At 37.1% G+C, this 21,107-nt stretch overlaps 1 protein-coding gene across 1 annotated transcript; it reads left to right on the plus strand.

Annotated features, from left to right (window-relative positions):
* Positions 1–11,628: 11,628 nt before the first annotated feature.
* Positions 11,629–19,814, plus strand: LOC308631057 (mitochondrial protein C2orf69). Its single transcript, XM_081261953.1, has 2 exons — positions 11,629–12,071; positions 16,517–19,814. The coding sequence occupies exons 1-2, from the start codon at positions 11,739–11,741 to the stop codon at positions 17,339–17,341; spliced, it is 1,158 nt and encodes a 385-aa protein (XP_081118079.1). The 5' UTR covers positions 11,629–11,738; the 3' UTR covers positions 17,342–19,814.
* Positions 19,815–21,107: the final 1,293 nt, after the last annotated feature.

Consider the following 21,107-nt stretch of genomic DNA (forward strand, 5'->3'; position numbering starts at 1 on the left):
CAAGCAGCCACGAGAGCCAGAACCCAGCCTCTCCGATCCCTGCCACACTCTGCTCGGAGCAGGCTCCACAGAGGTACCCCAGCCTCAGGCCCAGGCAGCCCCGGGAGCCCGAGCCTGGCAGCTCCAACCTCTCCCAGCTCAGTGTACGCTCAGACAGGGGCAGGGTCAAAGACACAGTCGCCGCGGGTTCCCTAGCCCCGGGCCAAGAAGGATCTCCCGCCCTGGGCCAAAGCAACCCGGGGAACTAGAATCTGGCCGCTCAAAGCCCGGCGCCCGCCTTGCCAGGGGTGAGGCCTGAAGAGTATTCTCCTCAGATTTTCCAATCCCGAGCCTGAGCGATCTGTCTGCGCGACGCAGGCAAATACCAGCCTGGAATCACCTGTTCTGTAGTTGAATGAGCTGAGATCAGTAGAAAACAGGGATGATTGCATCAGCTCTCCATGATGGCGGCTGCAGTCCTCCTCCGTGTTCCGACCGGTGTCGGGAATCGAACTGGACCGATTCTCTCCTCTATTTCAAAGCTGGAATTCAGCACTCAGCGCGGCCAGTGTGCCACTGGCAGGAGCCTGCAGAATCCGCTTTGCTGTAATCCCTCTCTGGTACCTCGCGGCTAATTAACTCGGGCGCGTCCCAGACTCCATCCACGGGGCGGTCCGCCGACCAAGTACTGCTTCCCTCCGTGCGGAGAAATCGCCCGCAACCAAGCCCCTGCAGCCGAATCCCGCGCGCTGGAATTCTGACCTCTAGATTCTGGAGCACCTCAATTTCACTGGGGATTCCCACCAAGGTAGCCTTCAGCCATTTCACCTTGTGTTTCTCCCGCACAGTGGCGCAGCGTACTGGTGTGCTGCACTCCCTTGGCCGCCATCTTCAGGATCCCCTACCCAATTCCACTTAATGGTAACATCTTGCAAAACTGTTAATTTTCCTAACTATGAGGTCTATTTTATCTGGTGATAATACAACTATTTCTGCTTTCCCTTGTTGAATATTTGCATGATATATTCTCCTCTATACTTTTACTTTCTGGCTGCCTTTATCATTGTTAAACTTCATTCTGCCATTCTAAATTTTGTTTTCTCCTTCTGGCCTCCATTGTTTCTGATGAGAAATCAGATGTTATATAAGTGTTTTCCTTCTGTTAGGGAAGGTGTGAATTTTCTGTGATTGCTCTCAAGAACATTTTCTCTTTAGTTTCCATAAGTTTAACTATTATGTACATTGGTATGACTTTCTTTAGATTTATCCTGTGTGGGGTTTACTCAACTTCTTAAATCTGTAGATTTTTGTCTCTTGCCAGAGTTTAAGTACGATTTCACCTCTCAGTCCCTAAGGCTCTGTTTGTTTTGTTTCAGTCTATTTTCTCTCTATTGTTCAGATTGAATAATTGCTCTCTCTTCAGGTTCACTGATAATTCCAAAAGCAAAATGCTTCCTATTTTTGCTTTTGAGCCCACCCACTATGTTTTTATTATTTTGGTTCTTCTTTATACTTTCTATTTCTTTCTTCAGGATTTCTATGTTTTAAGTTTGTTTCAAGTTTTTATGTTTATAATTGCTTGATGAAACATTTTATCACTGCTGCTCTAAAATCTTCATTGCATAATTTGAACATCTATTAATTACCTTTTTCATTCAGTTTGACATTTACCTGGCTCTTTGTATGAATGGCTTTAAAATGAACCTAGAATTTTTCATATTATGAGAATCTAAGTCTTCTTTAAATTTTGTTTTTAATTTGATTTCTCTTACACCATTTCAGCAAAGAAGGGTTGCCATCTTCTTACTCAACAGGTGCAGGTAGAAGTCCAGGTTCCCTATTTGATTTTTGTTGACTCTGGGTGGGAGGGAGGAGCTCAGTGTTACTGCTGCGTGGAAGATGGTGTTAAGGCTCCTTACATGATCTCTAATGACATTGTGGTATAGATGGCTTCATTACTCTTAGTGGGTGATGAAAGTCCTGATTCTCCACTAGGTATTTGTGAGTACAAGAGAAGTGCCTCTCCATATGGTATCCACTCACCATTATACGGGTAGGGGGAAGCTTTTAATAGGTTATGGAAAGGAAGGGCACCACATTATTGCTTAAGAGAGTAGAAGTTGAAATTCCACATTCAACATTTGCTAGTGTGGGTAGGACCACAGTTTGTTTGTTTACTTGTTTTATCTGAGATATCTGGCTGGAATACAGCAGTTATTTTCTAGGCCTTCAGTCTTATGAACATTTTCCCTTTTCTGGTCATTTGTCTAGAGAAAGCAGTTTTTTTTTTCTTTGTTAAGGCTTTTGTTGTCTGTGCCTATTGGCGTTTTTGAACTGCTAAGTTTCTTCAGCTCCAATTCTGCAATAGATAGGACAATAGATGTGGCACCCTTCATCTCCATCACCAGGGAACCATGTTGCTCCCTGAGGACTGAAGTTCCTAACAGGTCTGCTTTCTTCTTTCCAGCTTTCAAATGTTTTTTTTTTTGTTTGTTTGTTTTTTTGTTTTACAAATAATGTCCAGGATTGCTGTACTTAGCAGGAGGAAGAAGAAAACACCTATCTATGACAATTGCCAACATGAGCTCTTCCCTTAGTGCATCCAAAGGGTGATGGAGAAGAAAAAGTGTCTCACACTATATTTCCCAGAAATAAAAGTCACAGAACACAATGGTCCAGAGAATCACTCCCAGAAAGCTGAGCTGGGACCCAAATAAGGAATATTGCCTTTACTAGGAGAAGGGGCTTTTAGCTTCAGGTGCCTAGATGAATTTCAGAATTGCTTGTAACCAATGACTGCATTGTGCTGCTCTTTTTGAATGATTTTCCTGTTCTTATTTTGCCACTGAACGTTGGGTATGTGAGGGACAGGTAGCTAATCTTTTTACTTTATAGATTTCCACATTAAGAATAACTGCCACACCTGTATCTGATATAGAACATGGGATTCTGAGGTTAAGAGAGTGAACCATGATTGGATGAGTATTAAGGGGTTTGGGGATAGAGTGAATGTATTTCACATTTGAGCATGAGGGAGAAAAGATGTCAGTCACATCCATTACCAGATTCATGGCCAAGGCCTCTAGAAACAACAAATTAAAAGAGAAAAGCATACATATTTATTTAACATATTTTACATGATATAAGAGTCTTCAGAAATGAAGCTTTGGAAAAACTCAGAAACCGGTGTATTTTATGTTATATTTGATAAAGAAGTTGATAGTTCTTGAGAAGTATGATTGGACAAAGAAGGTGTAACTTAATGATAATAAACTGGAAGAACTTAGTAAGGCCTGTTTGTTCATATTCTTCTCTGTGATCCCGTGTCTTGAGACATGGATATTCCTGTTTTCTGGGCATAGGGAGGGCACCTCTCACATGATAGTCTTGTATTCTAGATTTTATGGTCTACACCAGGGAAGAAATATGAGAGGAAGTGGGGAGGGTGAGAATGGCTTTTTGGCTTCTACATTTTTTTTTTTTTAGTTGTATGTGGACTCAATGCCTTTATTTGTTTTTATGTGGTGCTAGGATCGAGCCCAATGCCTCACATTTTCAAAGCAAATGCTGTACTACTCCAGCCTGGCTTCATACTGTATCAAATGCAAGATATTATATTTCGGGTTAGTGTGTCCTGAACCCCATCAAGAAGAGCAATGTGAACAATTATGGTCAGAGGGTGGACTGAGATGATTACAAAAATGGCTACAATTCCTCACCCCTCTATATTTGTATGTTCTTTGCAATATGACTTTATAGTTTCTCCCATTAAGAAGTGGAATCTATTTCCCCATCATCTGAATTGAGATGACCTTGTTTCTTGCTTGGCTAATAGAATATGGATGAAATAATAAGGTGCAAGCTTTAAGTCTAGTCTTATTTTTTGCTCACTCTCTTAGGAACTGTGTCCATGATAACATGCCCAGACTGATCTTCTGGATAATAAGAAAGATACATAAGCCATCCTTGTTGCCTTAGCCAGTAGTCAGTCATCAGACATGCAAGTAAAGATATCATAGGTGAGCCCTCCCCCTGCACATGAACACAGAAAACAGCTGAGTTTAAACTGGCCCAGATCAGCAGAACTACCCAACTGACCTGTACATTCGTAAGCAGTTGATAAATGCTCTTGTGGTCACTGAATTTTAGATTGCTTTATTAAACTGAATTTTTGTGATAATAGATAGCAGATATTTAGAAATTACTAAAATAGCTGTCTAACTGACTCCCATTAGCTCCATTTCTATATCCTTAAATTTCATCTCCATACTGTTTTTTTTTTTTTTAAATTTTTAATATTTATTTTTTAGTACTTGGCGGACACAACATCTTTGCTGGTATGTGGTGCTGAGGATCGAACCCGGGCCGCATGCATGCAAGGCGAGCACGCCACCGCTTGAGCCACATCCCCAGCCCCTCCATACTGTTTTTTTAAAATATTTATTTTTTAGTAGTAGATGGACACAAAACCTTATTTATTTATTTATTTTTATGTGGTGCTGAGGTCCGACCCAGGGCTCACTTAGAGTGAGTGCTCTACCACTGAGCCCCAGCCCCAGCCCCCTCCATACTGTTTTTTTTTTTAAAGAGATAGAGAGAGAGAGAGAGAGAGAGAGAGAGAGAGAGAGAGAGAGAGAGAGAGGGAATTTTTTAATATTTATTTTTTAGTTTTCGGCGGACACAACATCTTTGTTTGTATGTGGTGCTGAGGATCGAACCCCGGCCACACGCATGCCAGGCGAGCGCGCTACCGCTTGAGCCACATCCCCAGCCCCTCCATACTGTTTTAACAGAGGTATTTCTAAAGTACAGATCTGATTTTAGTTTCCCTATTTAAAATTATTCAGTGGCTTCCAAATTCTTTCAGGATAAGATAAACATGTACAAGAATGAAATGGAGTTGAGAGTCTAGAAATAAACCATAAATTAATTTTAGCCATATAAAATAATCCAGTCTTAGCCAAGCCTATTTCATCTCTTATTTTATTATTTAATAATTCACACGGAATTCATACCAAATTCTGGTGGGTTTAAAGTGGAACCTTGTTGTTTTAAAATATGCATTTAAGAGTTTGTACTTCTCCCTTTCAAGATATAGCACCTCATTCTCTTTCTCTTGAGTGTGTACTTAGCAACTAATTTTTTAATTTCCTTCCTATTCAATCCTATCCAACCACAAGGTAGATTTTGTTTTTGTTGTTTTTGAACCTCTTAAATGAGTAAATATATGCATTTTATGATCTTTTGTGATCAGCTTTCTTCCACTTAGCATAATGCTTTCAATGGTTCATGGTGTAGCATGTGTCAGTTAATGATTCCATTTTATTGTTGAAAAATATTACATTGTATGGATATTCATCAACTTATGGTCCATTGTTTTTGTTTTGTTTTTTTTTAAAGAGAGAGTGAGAGAGGAGGGGGAGAGAGAGAGAGAGAGAGAGAGAGAGAGAGAGAGAGAGAGAGAGAGAGAGAGAATTTTTAATATTTATTTTTTAGTTCTCGGCGGACACAACATCTTTGTTGGTATGTGGTGCATGCCAGGCGAGCACGCTACCGCTTGAGCCACATCCCCAGACCCATATGGTCCATTGTTTAACCATTCATCAGTTAATGATCATTTGAGTTATTTGCATTTTTTTTTTTTTGCTAACTGAATAATGCTGATAGGAACATCTGTAAACATTTGCTATGTAGTTGTTTTAATTTCTCTTGAATATATACTTAGGAGTAAAATTGCTGGGTTACATGATAAATTTGTTTAACATTTTACTGAACTATCACACTGTTATCTAAAGCAACTACACCATTCCCACTAGTTGGAATGAGGGTTCCAACTTCTTCATATCATTGCTAATACCTGTTATTATCTTCCACTTCCTCTTCCCCCTCCTCCACTGGTATCTCCTGTGGTTTTGATTGGCATTTCCCTAATGGCTAATGATGTTGAGCATCTTCTCACATGCTTATTGTCCATTTTATATCTTCTCTGAAATGTCTGTTAAGATCTTTTTCCCATTTTAAAAACTGGGTTGTATTTATTGTTGTGTAATAAGAATACCTTACATGTTTTAAATACAACTACCTTATTAGAATATGATTTCCAAATACCATATTGTCTTTCATTCTGTGAGCTATTGTCTTATTATTGTCCTTTAAAGTACTCAGACATTTTTTTTTGGGGGGGGGTGTCCTGGGAATTGAACTCAGGGGCACTTGAGCACTGAGCCACATCCCCAGTCATAGTTTATATTTTTATCTAGCGACAGAGTCTCACTGAATTGTTTAGCTCTTTGCTGTTGCAGAGGCTGGCTTTGAACTCAAGATCCTCCTATCTCAGCCTCCTGAGCCACTGGGATTACAGGCATGCATCACTGTGCCCAGCTCAAACTTATTTTTAAATGAAATCTAATTGTCTATTATTTTCTTTTGACTCTAGTGCTTTTAGTGTCATATAAAAGGTTTTGGTTATTACAAGGTCATGAAGATTACTCTTATATTTTCTTCTAAGAACTTTGTAGTTTTGGCTCATGGACTTAAATCTATGAATCATTTTGATTTAGTTTTTGTACATGTAGTAAGGAAGGGGTCTAATTTTATTATTTTGTTTGTGCCTGTCCAGTCATCCTAGCACCATTTATTAAAAGACTTTTCCCACTGAATTATCTCAATGCCTTGATTGAAAATCAAGTGCCCATAAATTTAAGGTTTATTTCTAGACTCTCAACTCCATTCCACTCTTGTACATGTTTATCTAATGCCAGTACACACTGTCTTGATTACTACAGCTTGTAGTTAATTCTGAAATGGTGATGTATGAATTCTCCAACTGTTATCATCTTTTTCAAGATTGTTTTGTATTCTGGGCTCCTTGTATTTTCATATGCATCTTAGGATCAGCTTAATATTTTTGTAAAACACAGCAGCTGAAATTTTCATATGAATTGTTTTCAATCTGCAGATCAATTTGGAGAGAAATGCATCATAAAAACATTAGGTCTTCCAATCCATGAACATAGGATGTCTTTCCATTTATTTAGTTTTTCTTTAATTTCTCAGAAAAATGTTTTGTAATTTTCAGTATTTAAGTTCTGTAATTCTTTCCTTAAATTATTTCTAAGTATTTTATGCTATTATAAATGAAATTTTCTTAATTTATTTTTGGATTATTCATTGCAAGTGTGTAGAAATACAATTGTAATAAATTGATTTGTATCCTGCAACCTTGCAGAACTCACTTTTATGAAAGTCTTTTTAGTGGATTCCTTAGTATATTCTAAATATCATGTTGTTTGCATGGTTTTACTTCTTTCTGAATGTTTTTTATTTGTTTTTCTTTCCTAATTTCTCTGGCTAGAACTTCGACTACAATGCCAATTAGAAATAGCAAGAGTAGACATCTTTACCTTGTTCTTGTTCTTAGGGGTACATTCAGCCTTTCAATTGTTAAACATAATGTTAGTTGTGGGTTTTTCATAGTACCACTTATTAGGTTGAAGAACCCTCCCCCTCCCCCACCCCCAGTACTTGAGATTAAACCCAGGTTGCTAGGCAAGAGTTTTATTACTGAACTATACCCCAACCCTTATATTTTTTTTTATTTTGAAACAAGGTCTAACTAAATTGCCTGGGCTGGTCTCAAACTGTGATCCTCCTGCCTCAACCTCCACAGTAGCTGGAATTACAGTTATATGTCACCATACCTAGCTTAAGGAAGTTCCCTTTTATTCCTAGTTTTTTTTTTCTTTTTACATATAAAGGTGCTGCATTTTGTCAAATGCTTCTTCTGTGTCTATTAAGATGATTTGTGTCACTTTTAGCTTTTATGCTATTAATATAGTATATAATTGATTAGTAAGCTTGTTTGCTGCTGTGACTAAAGGATATGACCAGAAAACTGTAGAGGAGGAAAAGTTTATTCAGGGCTCACAGTTTTGGAGGTCTTAGTCCATAGAAGGCTGGCTCCATTTCTCAGGGCTCAAGGTAAGATGAACATCATGGAAGGACAGTATGGCAGAGAGAAGCAGCTCACATCATGGTGACCAGGAAGCAGAGAGAGAACTCTACTCTCCAGATACAAATATATACCCAAAGCCACGCCCCAATTTCCACCCCCTCCAGCCACACCCTCCCACTTCAGTTAATCCCGTCAGGGATTAACTCACTGATTAGGTACTAAGGCTACAATCATTTCTCCTTCTGTGTTCTTGCATTGTCTCACATGTGAGCTTTCAGGGGACACTTTACATCCAAACCATAACAATAATGTTATTTGATTTTTAGGTGTAAAATCAACTTTGCATTCTTGGGATAAATCTCACTTTGTGAGAGTAATTATTTTTATATGTTGCTGGATTAGGCTAGCCTAGTATTTTGTTAAGGATTGCATCTTTAATTAATTCTATTTCTCTTACGCTTTAACAGTAAGTAAAGTACAGTGTATGCAAGTATTGTTAGCTAATCATTGCATCTGAGGATTCACTGAATGTTAAAGATAATCTATAAGGTCTTGACAGAATGGCAGAAAGGTCTCAGTGAAACTAGTGTCTCAAATTAAGACTTTAAATTGCCAAATGGCTTTATTTATTGTCTAATTTTTAAAATTAAGCATTTTGGGGCAAAATTATATATTAGAGTCATATACCTCATTTGAAGTCTGTTACTCTCAAGGTCTAGTTTTAGCACAGAGGATTATTAAAACACACACACACACGCACACATACACACACACAGAGTCCCAAAATACCTGTTTAAAACCAAGTATTGAAAAGAATTAAAATACTTGGTGGAATGTTTACAAGAAAATCAAATGGGATCCAAGTCAAACATCATAAAAGAATTTGAAATCCTTTTTTCTTTCATTTTCTTCCCTACTAATTTTTTATAGGAAACCACATATAAGGACTTTTGTCTTGTCTCCCCCACCCCCAATTCTCTGCTTTCCTGTATCCACTCATTTTATCTTTTAGAAGAGAACTTGTACATTTGTACCCTGTAGGACAAATCTTAACTATGCATACATTTAATTGGATACATTTAATAAACAAATTTAATTAGTTGTCTACATTTGTAAGTTGGCAAATGACACAGAAAAATCTCTGTATCTGATTTCTCTTGAAAAAAATTTAAAGGGTTGGAAATTGCTGCCTTCATTTCACAAATGGTATTAGTGAATAGCGACTTTTTCAAATACGACGTATCACTTTGTCAATTTTTATAAATTTCTATCGTACTACATATGGCTATTTTTACTATTTGTGGTAAAAACCTGAATTCTGTAAATATTGGATTTTGTGTCTTCTACCTTTGTCCATTGGCTCTATACTACACATGGCTATTTTTATCTTTTATGATATAGACCTGACTTCTGTAAATATTGAATTTTGTGCTTTTAATAGTTGTCCTTTCCAATGTATATTAGTCTTTTTCAGCTTCCTTCCAAATTTTTGCAATTTTTTTCTCTTTTATATTAAGAGGCAAAATAAAGGTTCTTAGAGCTCTATAGGATCCTTTGAGAAATGACAAGAGGACAGAGATGAGCTGTAGCCTTTTGGGCACTATAACTAACAACATTCCTAGATCCCTATCAGTTAGAAAAAAGGGGAAAATTCACAAACTGGTTATAGTAACTTTGTACATGTAAGACCCCTTGCAGCTTTGAAAAGCCGAGCTTTGAGAGACAATAAAAGTGGGAAAGTGATGGTCCATCTGTGCTCAGGGTTATTAGAAAAGTAGAGATCAACAAAAATTGGTCTTTTTGAAGACAGAGAGGAGGGAGAAAGTAAAAAGTATAGTAATAGCAAGGAGACCTATAAAAAGGAACTGAGTGTCAATGACTTACCATAAATAACATATATACCTCAAAATGATTGAGACAGGTGTTAGTTTCTCTGAAAAGTATCTCCTGTAGGACTGTATAAATCTTTGTGGGAAAAACCTTGTTTTATTTCAATCTATTTCTTTTTTAAAAAGAAAAACATTTATTTTTTAGAAGTAGTTGGACATAATACCTTTATTTTATTTATTTATTTTTATGTGGTGCTGAGGGTCTTGCACGTGCTAGATGAGTGTTCTACCGCTGAGCCACAATCCCAGCCCCTCTGTTGCTTTACTCCGCTTTTTAAATTTTTGCTTGTTTCTCAATGGCCTCAATTGTCTTACATATACTGAGAAAACTTTTTAGTATTTAATATTTATTGCAATTAATTTTCTTTCCAAACACAAGAGTTCCCCTCCCCTTCAATAAGGAGAGATTTTATTAAAAAGTTCAATGGAAAAATAAGACTTCAAAATCAAAAGTTGCATTAGCAATGCATGGCCTTGTTTGGACTTTCCGATTATATTTTAGCGATTCTCTGCTTAATGAGAGGGAAGTAATTTGCATGTAATTTTAAAAACAAGAATGAAGGCTGGTTGCCTTAATGTGGTTATATACTAATTGCACAATTAACTGCTACTTCTTTTTAACCAGTTATTTTTAGAAAGCAGATTTAGTAATTGAATAATTTATTTATTATACTATTATGGTGTCAGGTGGACTTCAATAATTTAGATCGGAGTAGACAGGCATATTACACCTCTATGAAACCACTAAGTAACTATATAAAGAAGTTAGGTTTTATTATTTGTTCATCTGTGTCCCTACTTCAAGCTATTTAATATTCGTTTTATAAATGGAACACAGAAAACAGTTATGCGTGCTTAAGTATACACATATGTTGACTCAGTTATATACAAAATGCTTAGATTCTTGGACTATAGTAAACCCTCTAATTTTTATAATTTTCACTAATTCTCTCAGAGACTTCTTTACAGTGACTTGCATCACAAGCAAGTTAGAATATTGGATCCGCCCACGTCTTCCTTCCCTGTCTAACAAATCTTGCTACATTCTATTCCTGCAGAACTGGCCATAAGGTAACTGGTCACCCACATTTTTCCTACACTGTTCAAATTATTATTATTTTTTTTAAATACCCAAATATCAAATTCCATTAGCTGCAAACATCACCCACAAGAAATGTGCCAAAAAGTAATGCCTTGTCTGCTCTTTCCAGTTCTTGGCCACGTGCCCTGCACCCTGATACCAACCAGCGATGCGCTAGACTTCTCTAACCACAAATTCCCCACGAAACTTGAAATCTTTGTACATCTAACTAATGGAAACTCAAGGTACGAGATAAGATATGATTCCCTTCATGCAGGCCACGAAAAAGACTTTCATTTTTTTTTTTTTCCTCTCCTCGTGGCTGAATTACTCTACTTATGCCTTTGGGCTGCTTTCCTCTTAAGGATCGAACGACTAGATAAATCTCACCTGAAAGGTGAACCTATCGAAACGGGAAGCACGTTGTACTCAAAACTTTACGTACTACCGGATTAAAAAGCCCACCCAGCTGTTGCGCAGGCGCCATAACTGCCGCCGACTCTGGTTTAGGACGCTGGGTTCTTTTCTCGCGCCTTCACTCTTCTCGGGCTCTTTCCCAGTCTTCCATTCGAACTTCCCGGTTGTGACCCACTTCACCAATCACAAACGTTTCCCCTCCGGCCCCGCCCTGCCATCGCCCCCTCCGGAACTCGGGCGCAGGTTGGCGCACACCCCTCCTTTCCTTACGCACGCTGCGCGCTGATATCAGCCCCTGACGTCATTGTCGTCCGGCGCCGGCTGCCTCCTCGGCCACTCCCGCCGGCCGTTGGGCTGCTTGCCGAAGTCCCGCCCCCAGATCACCCCCACCTCGGAACCGCTCTAGTGGCGGCGACCCATGTGGGGGTTCAGGTTCCTGCGGTCCCCGCCGCTGCTCCTCCTGCTGCCGCAGCTCGGAATCGGAGACGCCTTGTCCTGCCTGCAGGCCAGAACCATGAACCCGGGCGGCAGCAGTGGTGCACGATGCTCCTCCGCGGTCGACGGACGCCGCCAGCAGTGCCTGCAGTTGTCCACTGTGCCAGGAGCCGACCCGCAGCGCACTAACGAGGTACTCCTGCTGGCGGCAGTGAGAGAGGGATCAGAACGGCAGGACCTCCCTAGGGACCGGGCAAAGGAGGAACCGCAACCGCCGCCCCAGCATCACGTTCTCTATTTTCCCGGGGATGTACAGGTAATTGGGGCCTAGGCACCTGTTCCCCGCTACGGATTCACTGGGTTCTCTTGTGGCTGTTGCCCGGTTTCTTCCCTTCCTGAACACACCCACAGCTGGGCTCTTGCTTCCGTTATTTCATGAAATCTCAAATCGTCCCTTCTACACCCCTGACCCCTTTCCCGTGGAAACCCAGGGGAAATTGTCCTTGGAGGGACCATTGCTAAAGAGCCAGCTGTCAATCCAGGCATTACGGGGTGGAATTTGAGATGTACAGGGAATGAGACGTGTAATGTTTGCTCATTTTTAACTTGGTTTCTTGGAAGACACTGTGTGTGGTGTGTGAGTGTGTACGTGTGTTAGGCAGGGGACAGAGAGATGGCTTTTAGATTAACTCAGCACCAGAACATAGTGTTTAGGAAACGCTGATGGCAATTTTAAAACAGGCAAACAAAAAACCCATTACAAAGGCATGACACTTCCAATAATCCTAAAAAATGTTGGGTGATGGTGGAAGAAAAGGGACAGTAATTGCTAAGTATGTCCATATTTTGATGTTCACCTAAATTTTCTTTTTGTTTTTTATGTTTATTATTAATTTTATAGCTGCAGGCTTGTCTTTATTATTACTTAGATAGCTGCAGGCAAATATTCATCGTTATGCTGTCTTGGAAGCTGGGTGTTAATCCAGAACTGCACTGTTTAACACATTAGCTGTAATTAAGTAAAATTATTATTATTAAGTAAAAATCCAGTTTGTCAGTCATCCTAGTTGCACTGCAAGTGCTCAGTTACTAGAGGTGGCAGGTGTGTACTGTATTGGACAGTGCAGATAGACACTATATCCATAGAATTCGAAAGTTTCTATCATTACATAAAGTTCTGTTAGCACTAGTAGACAGGTAAAGCTAAAATATAGCTAGATGGGTTTTTTATACCATGAAACAATATTCTTGTTTTTGAAATTGATGCTTTAACACAATATATTTAACTTCCATCCATGAGTCAAATAACGGTAAAATATATGTAGTGTTTTCCCTTGCCCTCAAAATAAGGGACTCGTTTGGTTGACTAAACATATTCCTGAACTTTAGGCTTGCCAATTGCATGCATTGTATTTTTTCCTCTATCTTCACTCCCCTAATGATCTCTTAGTCTTGTGTTCTTACTTATCACCTACACCAAGACAACCCTTGACATTTGTGTATCTGGCCTATGAAAAACTAGTATTTAGATTTAAGAAAAAATTTACAATTTGATTCCTTTGTAGTCTGGTTGGGAAAACAGCATTTGGTATTTCTGACACTGATTTCCAGAGATTTGTGACCAACTACTGCAGGCATGCCTATAGCAATGATGATAATGGTAATGATAATTAATGTTTATTAAGCACTTGTTTTTAAAGTGTACCAGACAGAATATAAGTCTTCAGATGAGATTTAAAGAGTTCTACAGGTAGTTTCATCTGAACATCTTTTCTTTATGTAGTCTCAGATTCCATTAGATTTTTGTATAGTGATACACTTAATTTGTGCATTGCATGGAGTACTCTACAAACCTTAGGTCTTCTAGAAGAGAAAGGCTTTGCGGTCAAATTGCCTAGATTTGAACCCAAATTCTCTATATTTTAGCTATGAAATCTCTGGCAATTCTTAAATCTCTCAGTATTTCAGCTATAAAATGAGAGTAATAGTTTATAGAGAGTTAATGGAGATTAAATATGTTATTACTTAATAAGTTCCAGTCCCTTCTCATCCTTCTGGGCACTTTTTAAATTATTTGAATACCCTAGTGTTTCATTCATGTACTTTTCCCTCTATCTTCACTCCCCTAGTGATCTTTCAGTCTTGTGTTCTTACTTATCACCTACACCAAGACAACCCTTGACATTTGTATATCTGGCCTAAACATATTCCTGAACTTTAAGCTTGCCAATTGCATGCAGTTATTTCCTTTTGGGTATTTAATAGATATCTCAAACTAAAATCACTGGATATTTACCTCAGTACAATCTTCCTTATTCTAGTTGGAAATTACCTTTTCAGTTGCTCAGGTCATCCTTTAGATCTTTCTTTCATACCTCATTTTCTAATCCATCTACAAATCCAGACTATTACTATGTATGGATATATGGCTTGTTAATCCTTTCATAACTGGATAAATTCCAATTTTAACTTTAAAAATTTTGCTTTGCTAAAGAGTAGGATATGTAGATGACCATGTCCTAAGCAGTGTGCGCTAGCCATGTACCCTGGGGCTTTCTGTGCTCTATAAGGCAGCCCTTTTAAGTTGGATCCTGTTCTGGTCACTCTAGCTTGCTTACTTGGGATGTGCACTTTATGCCAGCAAAAATGCTCTCTTGATGCATTTTTGATGGAATTGTAGCTTATACCTAGTGTAGTTCTCCTCACTCTGCTGTAAGGGTAGACCACCCAGTTTAAATTTTTATGAAGGTTTCTGGACTCTCAGAGACATGTTCAAGTTTTTCAGAAAATCCTTTAACCCTTAATTCAATGGCAGTGATGTGGTGGTCCTGTAAGTCTTTGCAAGTCAGCAAGCATCTAACTGGAGTAAGCACCTCTTAATCTCTCCCAGAGATCTCCCAGACATCATTTTTATCATAGTAGCAAAGTGCCTATGATTTTGTGATAATTGTGTATATCATAAATCTGAATATACAGAAGGTAAGAGCAAAATTCATAGAAAAGTCAAATGATACAATCTTCTGAGAATAAATTTTTAAAATATATATGGAAGATTCCTTAGAAAACTGGGAATGGAACCACCATTTGACCAGGCTATCCCACTCCTCAGTCTATATCCAAAGGACTTAAAAACAATATACTGCAGTGATGAAGCCACATCAATGTTTATAGCAGCTCAATTCACAATAGCTAAACTGTGGAACCAACCTACATGCCCTTCAGTAGATGAATGGATAAAGAAAATGGAGTATACATACATACACAATGGAATATTCTTCAGTAAATTCTTTTTAATGGAAGAAATATATATATACACATATATATGGAAAACCACTGATATTAATGGAATAAAACTATTATGAAGGAGTTGAGCATACCAGTGGGAAAAGTATCAAAGGACATGAATAGAGAATTAACAAATGAAAATTGCTAATAAACAAAACCCCAATTAGGAATCAAAGCATGCAAATTTAATCAAAACTAAGACATCATTTTTATCATAGTAGCAAAGATTTTTAAAATATTAATACAGATAAACATTAGCATTAAGGATGGGTACAGATGGAGGGTCCCTCTAGTCTCCCATTTCTCTTCCCCAGGACTACCACTCTTACTTTTAAATCTCTGTCCTTCCAGAGATGTTGTTTTTTGCATTTTTTTAGAAAACAAAAATGGTAGCATTGCAGTACTATTTTATTTCTTTCCCATAAATTGTATATTCAGTCCCTTAACAAATCCTATTGATTCCACTTTTAAAATAATTCACAGTCTGAACATTTCTCAGCACCTCTGTATCTATTACCACTCTATTTCAAACCACCTTCTCATGGGGATTCTCTGTCTCCCTCCTTCAGCTCTTGCCCCTTTACACAGAGGAGGCAGAGTAATCCTTTCAAAATATAGACTGAATCAGTCCTCTGCTCCAAAACCTTTCAGAGCAGATGCCAAGTCCTCACAAGCTGGATTAGCACCTTCCCTCTTTTCCAGCCATCTTTGTGCCTTCCTGTGATCACTTTTGCTCCTGTTTACTAGAGCCACAATGGCCTCATGGCTTTATCCTGCTTTTATCCCACATATCTTCACCAGATGGCCTTTTGCAGCTATACTTCCCTCTGCCTGAACTATGCATGGGGCACACTCCCTCAGTTCTTTCTTAACAGTCATCTTATTGGAGAAGCAGCTCCTGATCATTCTGTGTTAAATATTGATTTTCTACCCTCCTATTCCTCTACATTCATTTCCATTGCACTTACCACCTTTTAATATGTCTTGTCCAGTATGATAGCCACTAGCCACTTAGTATTAGCATTTACCCCTTTCTAATCACTTGGGGCTATTAACCACTTGAAATTGAAAAGAAACTAAACTCTTAATTGTAGTTTCAGTTCATTTAAATTTGGATATTCACATACAAAAAGTCTGTGTAATAAACCAAATTTATATTTTCAGTTCATTTATTAGGAAATTGGATCATATGTATACTAAATAAAATGTAGTAAACATATCCTTCTCAGTTATTTTTTAAAATTACTATTCAATGGAGGTATATCTTATTACCCTTTCTCTTAAATAGATTTGGGGCTTATTTTTTTCAAAATCTTGTAATCAGAAAAGTAAAGACAAATTGTTTTCATTTCTAGAACATTAGCCATAGGTCATTGTTACCTCTTGATTTCCTCCACAAAGATGGGAAACTATTTTGTGGAAATAATTTTATGTCAATATATATTTAATGCTTATTTCATCTTTCTTTCTTTTCAGAATTACCATGAAATTATGACTCGTCATCCTGAGAATTACCAGTGGGAAAACTGGAGTCTAGAAAACGTTGCCACCATTTTAGCCCACCGGTTCCCCAATAGTTATATTTGGGTGATAAAGTGTTCCCGAATGCATTTGCACAAATTCAGCTGCTATGACAATTTTGTGAAAAGCAACATGTTTGGTGCCCCAGAACACAGTACTGACTTTGGAGCTTTTAAGCACCTTTATATGTTATTGGTTAATGCTTTTAACTTAAGTCAGAATGGTTTGCTATCGAAGAATGGCAATGTTTGGAATAAGGACTCCAAAACATCTAACTGTAGATCTAATTCTTCTACTACTAGTAATGGTTGCCAGGGAGAAAAAGAGAGGACCTGTGAAAAATCTGATGAGTCTGCCCCGAGTTTTAATCCACCATCACTAAATGGTGCATCTTTTACTTTGATTGGATTCAGTAAAGGTTGTGTTGTTTTGAATCAGTTGCTTTTTGAATTGAAAGAAGCCAAGAAAGACAAGAACATAGATGGTTTCATCAAAAGCATAAGAACGATGTATTGGCTGGATGGAGGTCATTCTGGAGGAAGCAATACATGGGTTACATATCCAGAAGTCTTGAAAGAATTTGCACAAACAGGGATTATTGTTCATACCCATGTAACACCTTACCAAGTACGTGATCCAATGAGATCTTGGATTGGAAAGGAGCACAAGAAATTTGTTCAGATACTTGAGGATTTTGGTATGCAGGTGACTAGTCAAATTCATTTTGCAAAGGAAGCTCCTTCTATAGAGAATCACTTCAGGGTTCATGAGGTATTTTGAGACTACAAGAATATTAATGTACTTGTTTAGAGGAAAAGCATATGCACTTTGAGTGCTGTAAATTCAGATAATGATATGTAAGATGCAATTCATAAATGCATTGTCAGTCTGGGGGTTAGGGAGAAGCACACATTCCTAAAATATGGGTACAATATACAATAGTATTCCTTGCTTGTGATTGTGAACAGTTTTTAATTTGGATTGGGTTAGAATTAGTTAATTTGAAATCTAAAAAGGTGGTTTGTGATAATCCTATGAGAAAATATAGGACCCTTAAAAATGAAGGTTAATGACAACTAAAATTGCTGTTGTTGGAAATAGTTGATTCTTTGAGTAATGTTTCAAACTAAATTTGGTGACATTATAACAGCAGTTAGCTATTTTGGCACTGAAAACTTGAATGGAAGCACTTCATTTCTCTTCAGACAAAGCAAAAACACCCTGATGTTTTCCATCATTTTGGAGTAACAATCCTGCCTCTTACGTTTTATAAACTTATGGATTCATTCTTAATGTGCCACAAGTTTTTTTTTTTTTTTTTCTTGAGAGTCAAATATATTTCCAGTTCTCCAAGAATGTGCAATAGCATAAAACTGATTTTTTAAGCTTTACACTTATGCACTGTGGCTTAATTTTTAATTGACAGTTTTTAATTGACTGTTTTGGGGTTTCTTAAATACTGGCCAAAATACAGTTGTTTTTGAAAATTGGTTTAAATTGAATATAATTATATATATATTTGATAAAAATATACTACAGAGTAGATTTAAAATTTTCATTATATTAGTATTTTGAAAGAGATCAACTTACGTAAAATAAATATATAATACTCTATCAGCTGCTCTATTGAAAAGGAAACAGATTCATAGATCTAAATCAGTGTTTCTCCAGAAACATGATTTTGTCTGCCAAAAGAAAATAGCTGTCTTTGGCCAAAATGCAAAATTACATTGCTATAAGAAAAATTACAAGGGAAAGTTTGAAGACACAAATGACTTAATTTTGGCTCAAAAACTGAATTTGCTTAACACTACTACATAATTTGGGTGAAGTTTCCTTCTGCCCATTTTTCTTGACCTAGATAAATACATTTTGAGAAACCAAGATCTAATGAATTTTAACCAACATTGGAATATGGCTGTGTGATTACAAAAGGTGACCTGTCACTTTTTTATAGTTTATTAATAATGCTTTTGCAGGTCATGAAATAACTAAGCAGAGAAGTAATATGCTGCTTTAGGACTGATAAAAGTAAAATGCTAAAGATGACTATCTTAATGACCCAGAGGACCTAAATTTATTAAACAATATAAGGCAAAAATGCTTATTTATTGATTTCTTCCCAGAATTGCATCTTAATGACTCTGAAATACATTCCAAATAGAGACTCATGAGAAAGGATTCTTAACCAGATACTTTAAAACAAACAATTCTATTAACTGTACAAAAGTAGTATCTAAATTTTTAAAATACCTTCTTTCCAGACCAAAAATTTCCATCACAGAAACAAGTTGAACAGATTCTAGTATTTTATGTATTACCTGCCTTAAAGCGCCATGATTGGGTGGCTTTTTTCAATTTAATAATTCTTTTGTTAAATTCACTTATATCTAATAAAATAGCTAAGTTACTGAAATGAGCTAAGAAGGGACAAAGAAAAGGCTTTTCTTTTCACAGGCTTAACTAAACTGGAAAAATAGGACTTTTAATAGAGAAATTCATTTTAAAAATATGAAATATTTGAATCTGAATTCAGCTATCCAGTCACATGAATGCTTAATTATAATTGTTATATATCAAATGGAGGAGATATTAAGAATGACCCACTGGGTACCTAAAACTGCTATCACATCAAAGTGAGACAATATTGAAAAGTAAAAATATTTTCCGAAGTGAAATATATTCTAGTTGATTCATATACAAACATTTTGTTTGACACTGTAGATTGGTCCTTTCTCCACATTTAAAACTGTTATTGTAAATGTTAGTATATCCTCTTGGACTGTGCCTTTGTGATGAAAGAGTCAATTGAGAAAAGTAGTCCTACAAATAATGTGAAAGTTGTTACCACCACAGCATGAATGTATAATTGTATTAAAATTAATAATCTACAGAAGTGCGTTTTGATGTGCTTTATGTTGTCAACATTGTTAAAACTTCATATCATTTGAATGAATGGAAGCTTTATCTCTATCTTGCCAGTTTTGGTTTCTATATATGCTTTCATTAACCTCCATGATTTTTCGACTGAGCAACTCTGAAAATCTTTTCTGTAAAAACATAACCATTCTCCTTTTTAAATTACTCCATAAAAATTTGCACTCTATCCATTTTTTTTGTTGCATTTTTTAGAGCACTAAGTCTCTTTTAAGTTCTTCCTTTTCTTTGCTCATCATTTCAGGTATCTGTATTCTAGCTCCTTCAGAGAGTTTCTTAGAATTTATGTAGTATGATCCAGTTCTCATTTCATTCATGCACCAATGTCTGGGCATCCACCAAGAGCAAACAGAGTCTAGGCCATAAGGATATAGCACAAAGTCCCAGTGTGTTACTATGGAAATATGTAATAGATGAAAACTAGAATGGATATAAAGAGAGAAATATGGAACAAAAGGTAGTAGTCATAAGCTAGTCTGTTTTATTTTCATTTGAGGGTCTTTAAGAAAAACATGCCTTAGAGGATGAGATATAAATAGCTTAATTTCTAAGTCTAGTTGCTCTATACAAGGGCAGAGAGGCCCAGCATAATAGGCAGTTCCTTAGGGAGGTCATTTTAGTTTCCTCTTATGGATATATTTAAGATGCCCTAGCGCTCATGGCATGTATGCTTGAAACTAGACACGCAACACCAGAGATGTATGCCTGACTGCTTATCTGTGTTAGTTCCTTCTGACATTAGCACCAGAGGAAGGACGCATGCAGCACAGTTCCAATTCTATCCAGATCTGCCTTCTGACTTCCAATACCTTTTTCTTTGTTGTTACTAAACTCTGATTCATTCATCTTGGATATCTGTTAAAACTTTTTATAGGTGAGAGAAAAACCTTGTTACTAGGTTCTTGAGAACTTAGGTTCACGTAGCAATTCGAGTAGGATGAACATACAAATTAAGCGTTGTTGGCTTTGTTTTGATACCTCATGAAAGACGTTTGAAATTAATTACTGAGTAAGTAGAATTCAAATGTACTCATGTTCCAAGAAAAATATCGTTAATGTTCTAGAAAATTTAATAATTACACTTCATACATAATGCTTTAAAAATGTATTTTGAAAGGATGATATGAACAAAAATTCAAGTAATACAAAACTGCCAGTCTTGCCACTGGCTCTTCAGCCTCTTCTCAGAGGCAACCACTATCACTAGTTTCTTGTAAAGTCTTGCAGAGCTAATTCATGCCTATATAAATATTTACACACAGCACCTTATTTTACACAAATGGCAGCATATTTTGACACCTTTTGTATGAAGTTACATTGGGAAAATTTCACACTAGTACATATACCTTTGCTTTATTCTTCAGCTGCACTGTTCCATTTTTTTGTATTATATTCTGCTGTCTGCCTGCTTATTAGTTTTATTTTGAATCCTTGTATATATGAAGGTTTGTTGCGAAGAAAATTCCTTTGTACATCAGGTCCAGCTCCCAAACTAGCCAAAGAAAAGCTATCCAATCCATTCAGAAGTATTTGAGATATGCTACACATTAAGAAGAGAGAATATGGTCACTACCACTGAAATTAATCCCATCTTCTATCACAGCTGTGT

The sequence above is a fragment of the Spermophilus citellus genome (genome assembly GCF_964194105.1).
Source record: "Spermophilus citellus genome assembly, chromosome: 11".
NCBI lineage: Eukaryota > Metazoa > Chordata > Mammalia > Rodentia > Sciuridae > Spermophilus > Spermophilus citellus.

What these genes read in the sequence shown, in the direction of transcription:
- LOC308631057 (XM_081261953.1), top strand. Translation starts at nt 11,739, where the DNA reads ATGTGGGGGTTCAGGTTCCTGCGGTCCCCGCCGCTGCTCCTCCTGCTG. An exon ending in ATTTTCCCGGGGATGTACAG is followed by an intron (nt 12,072 to 16,516) that starts GTAATTGGGGCC and finishes CTTTCTTTTCAG; the next exon opens with AATTACCATGAAATTATGAC.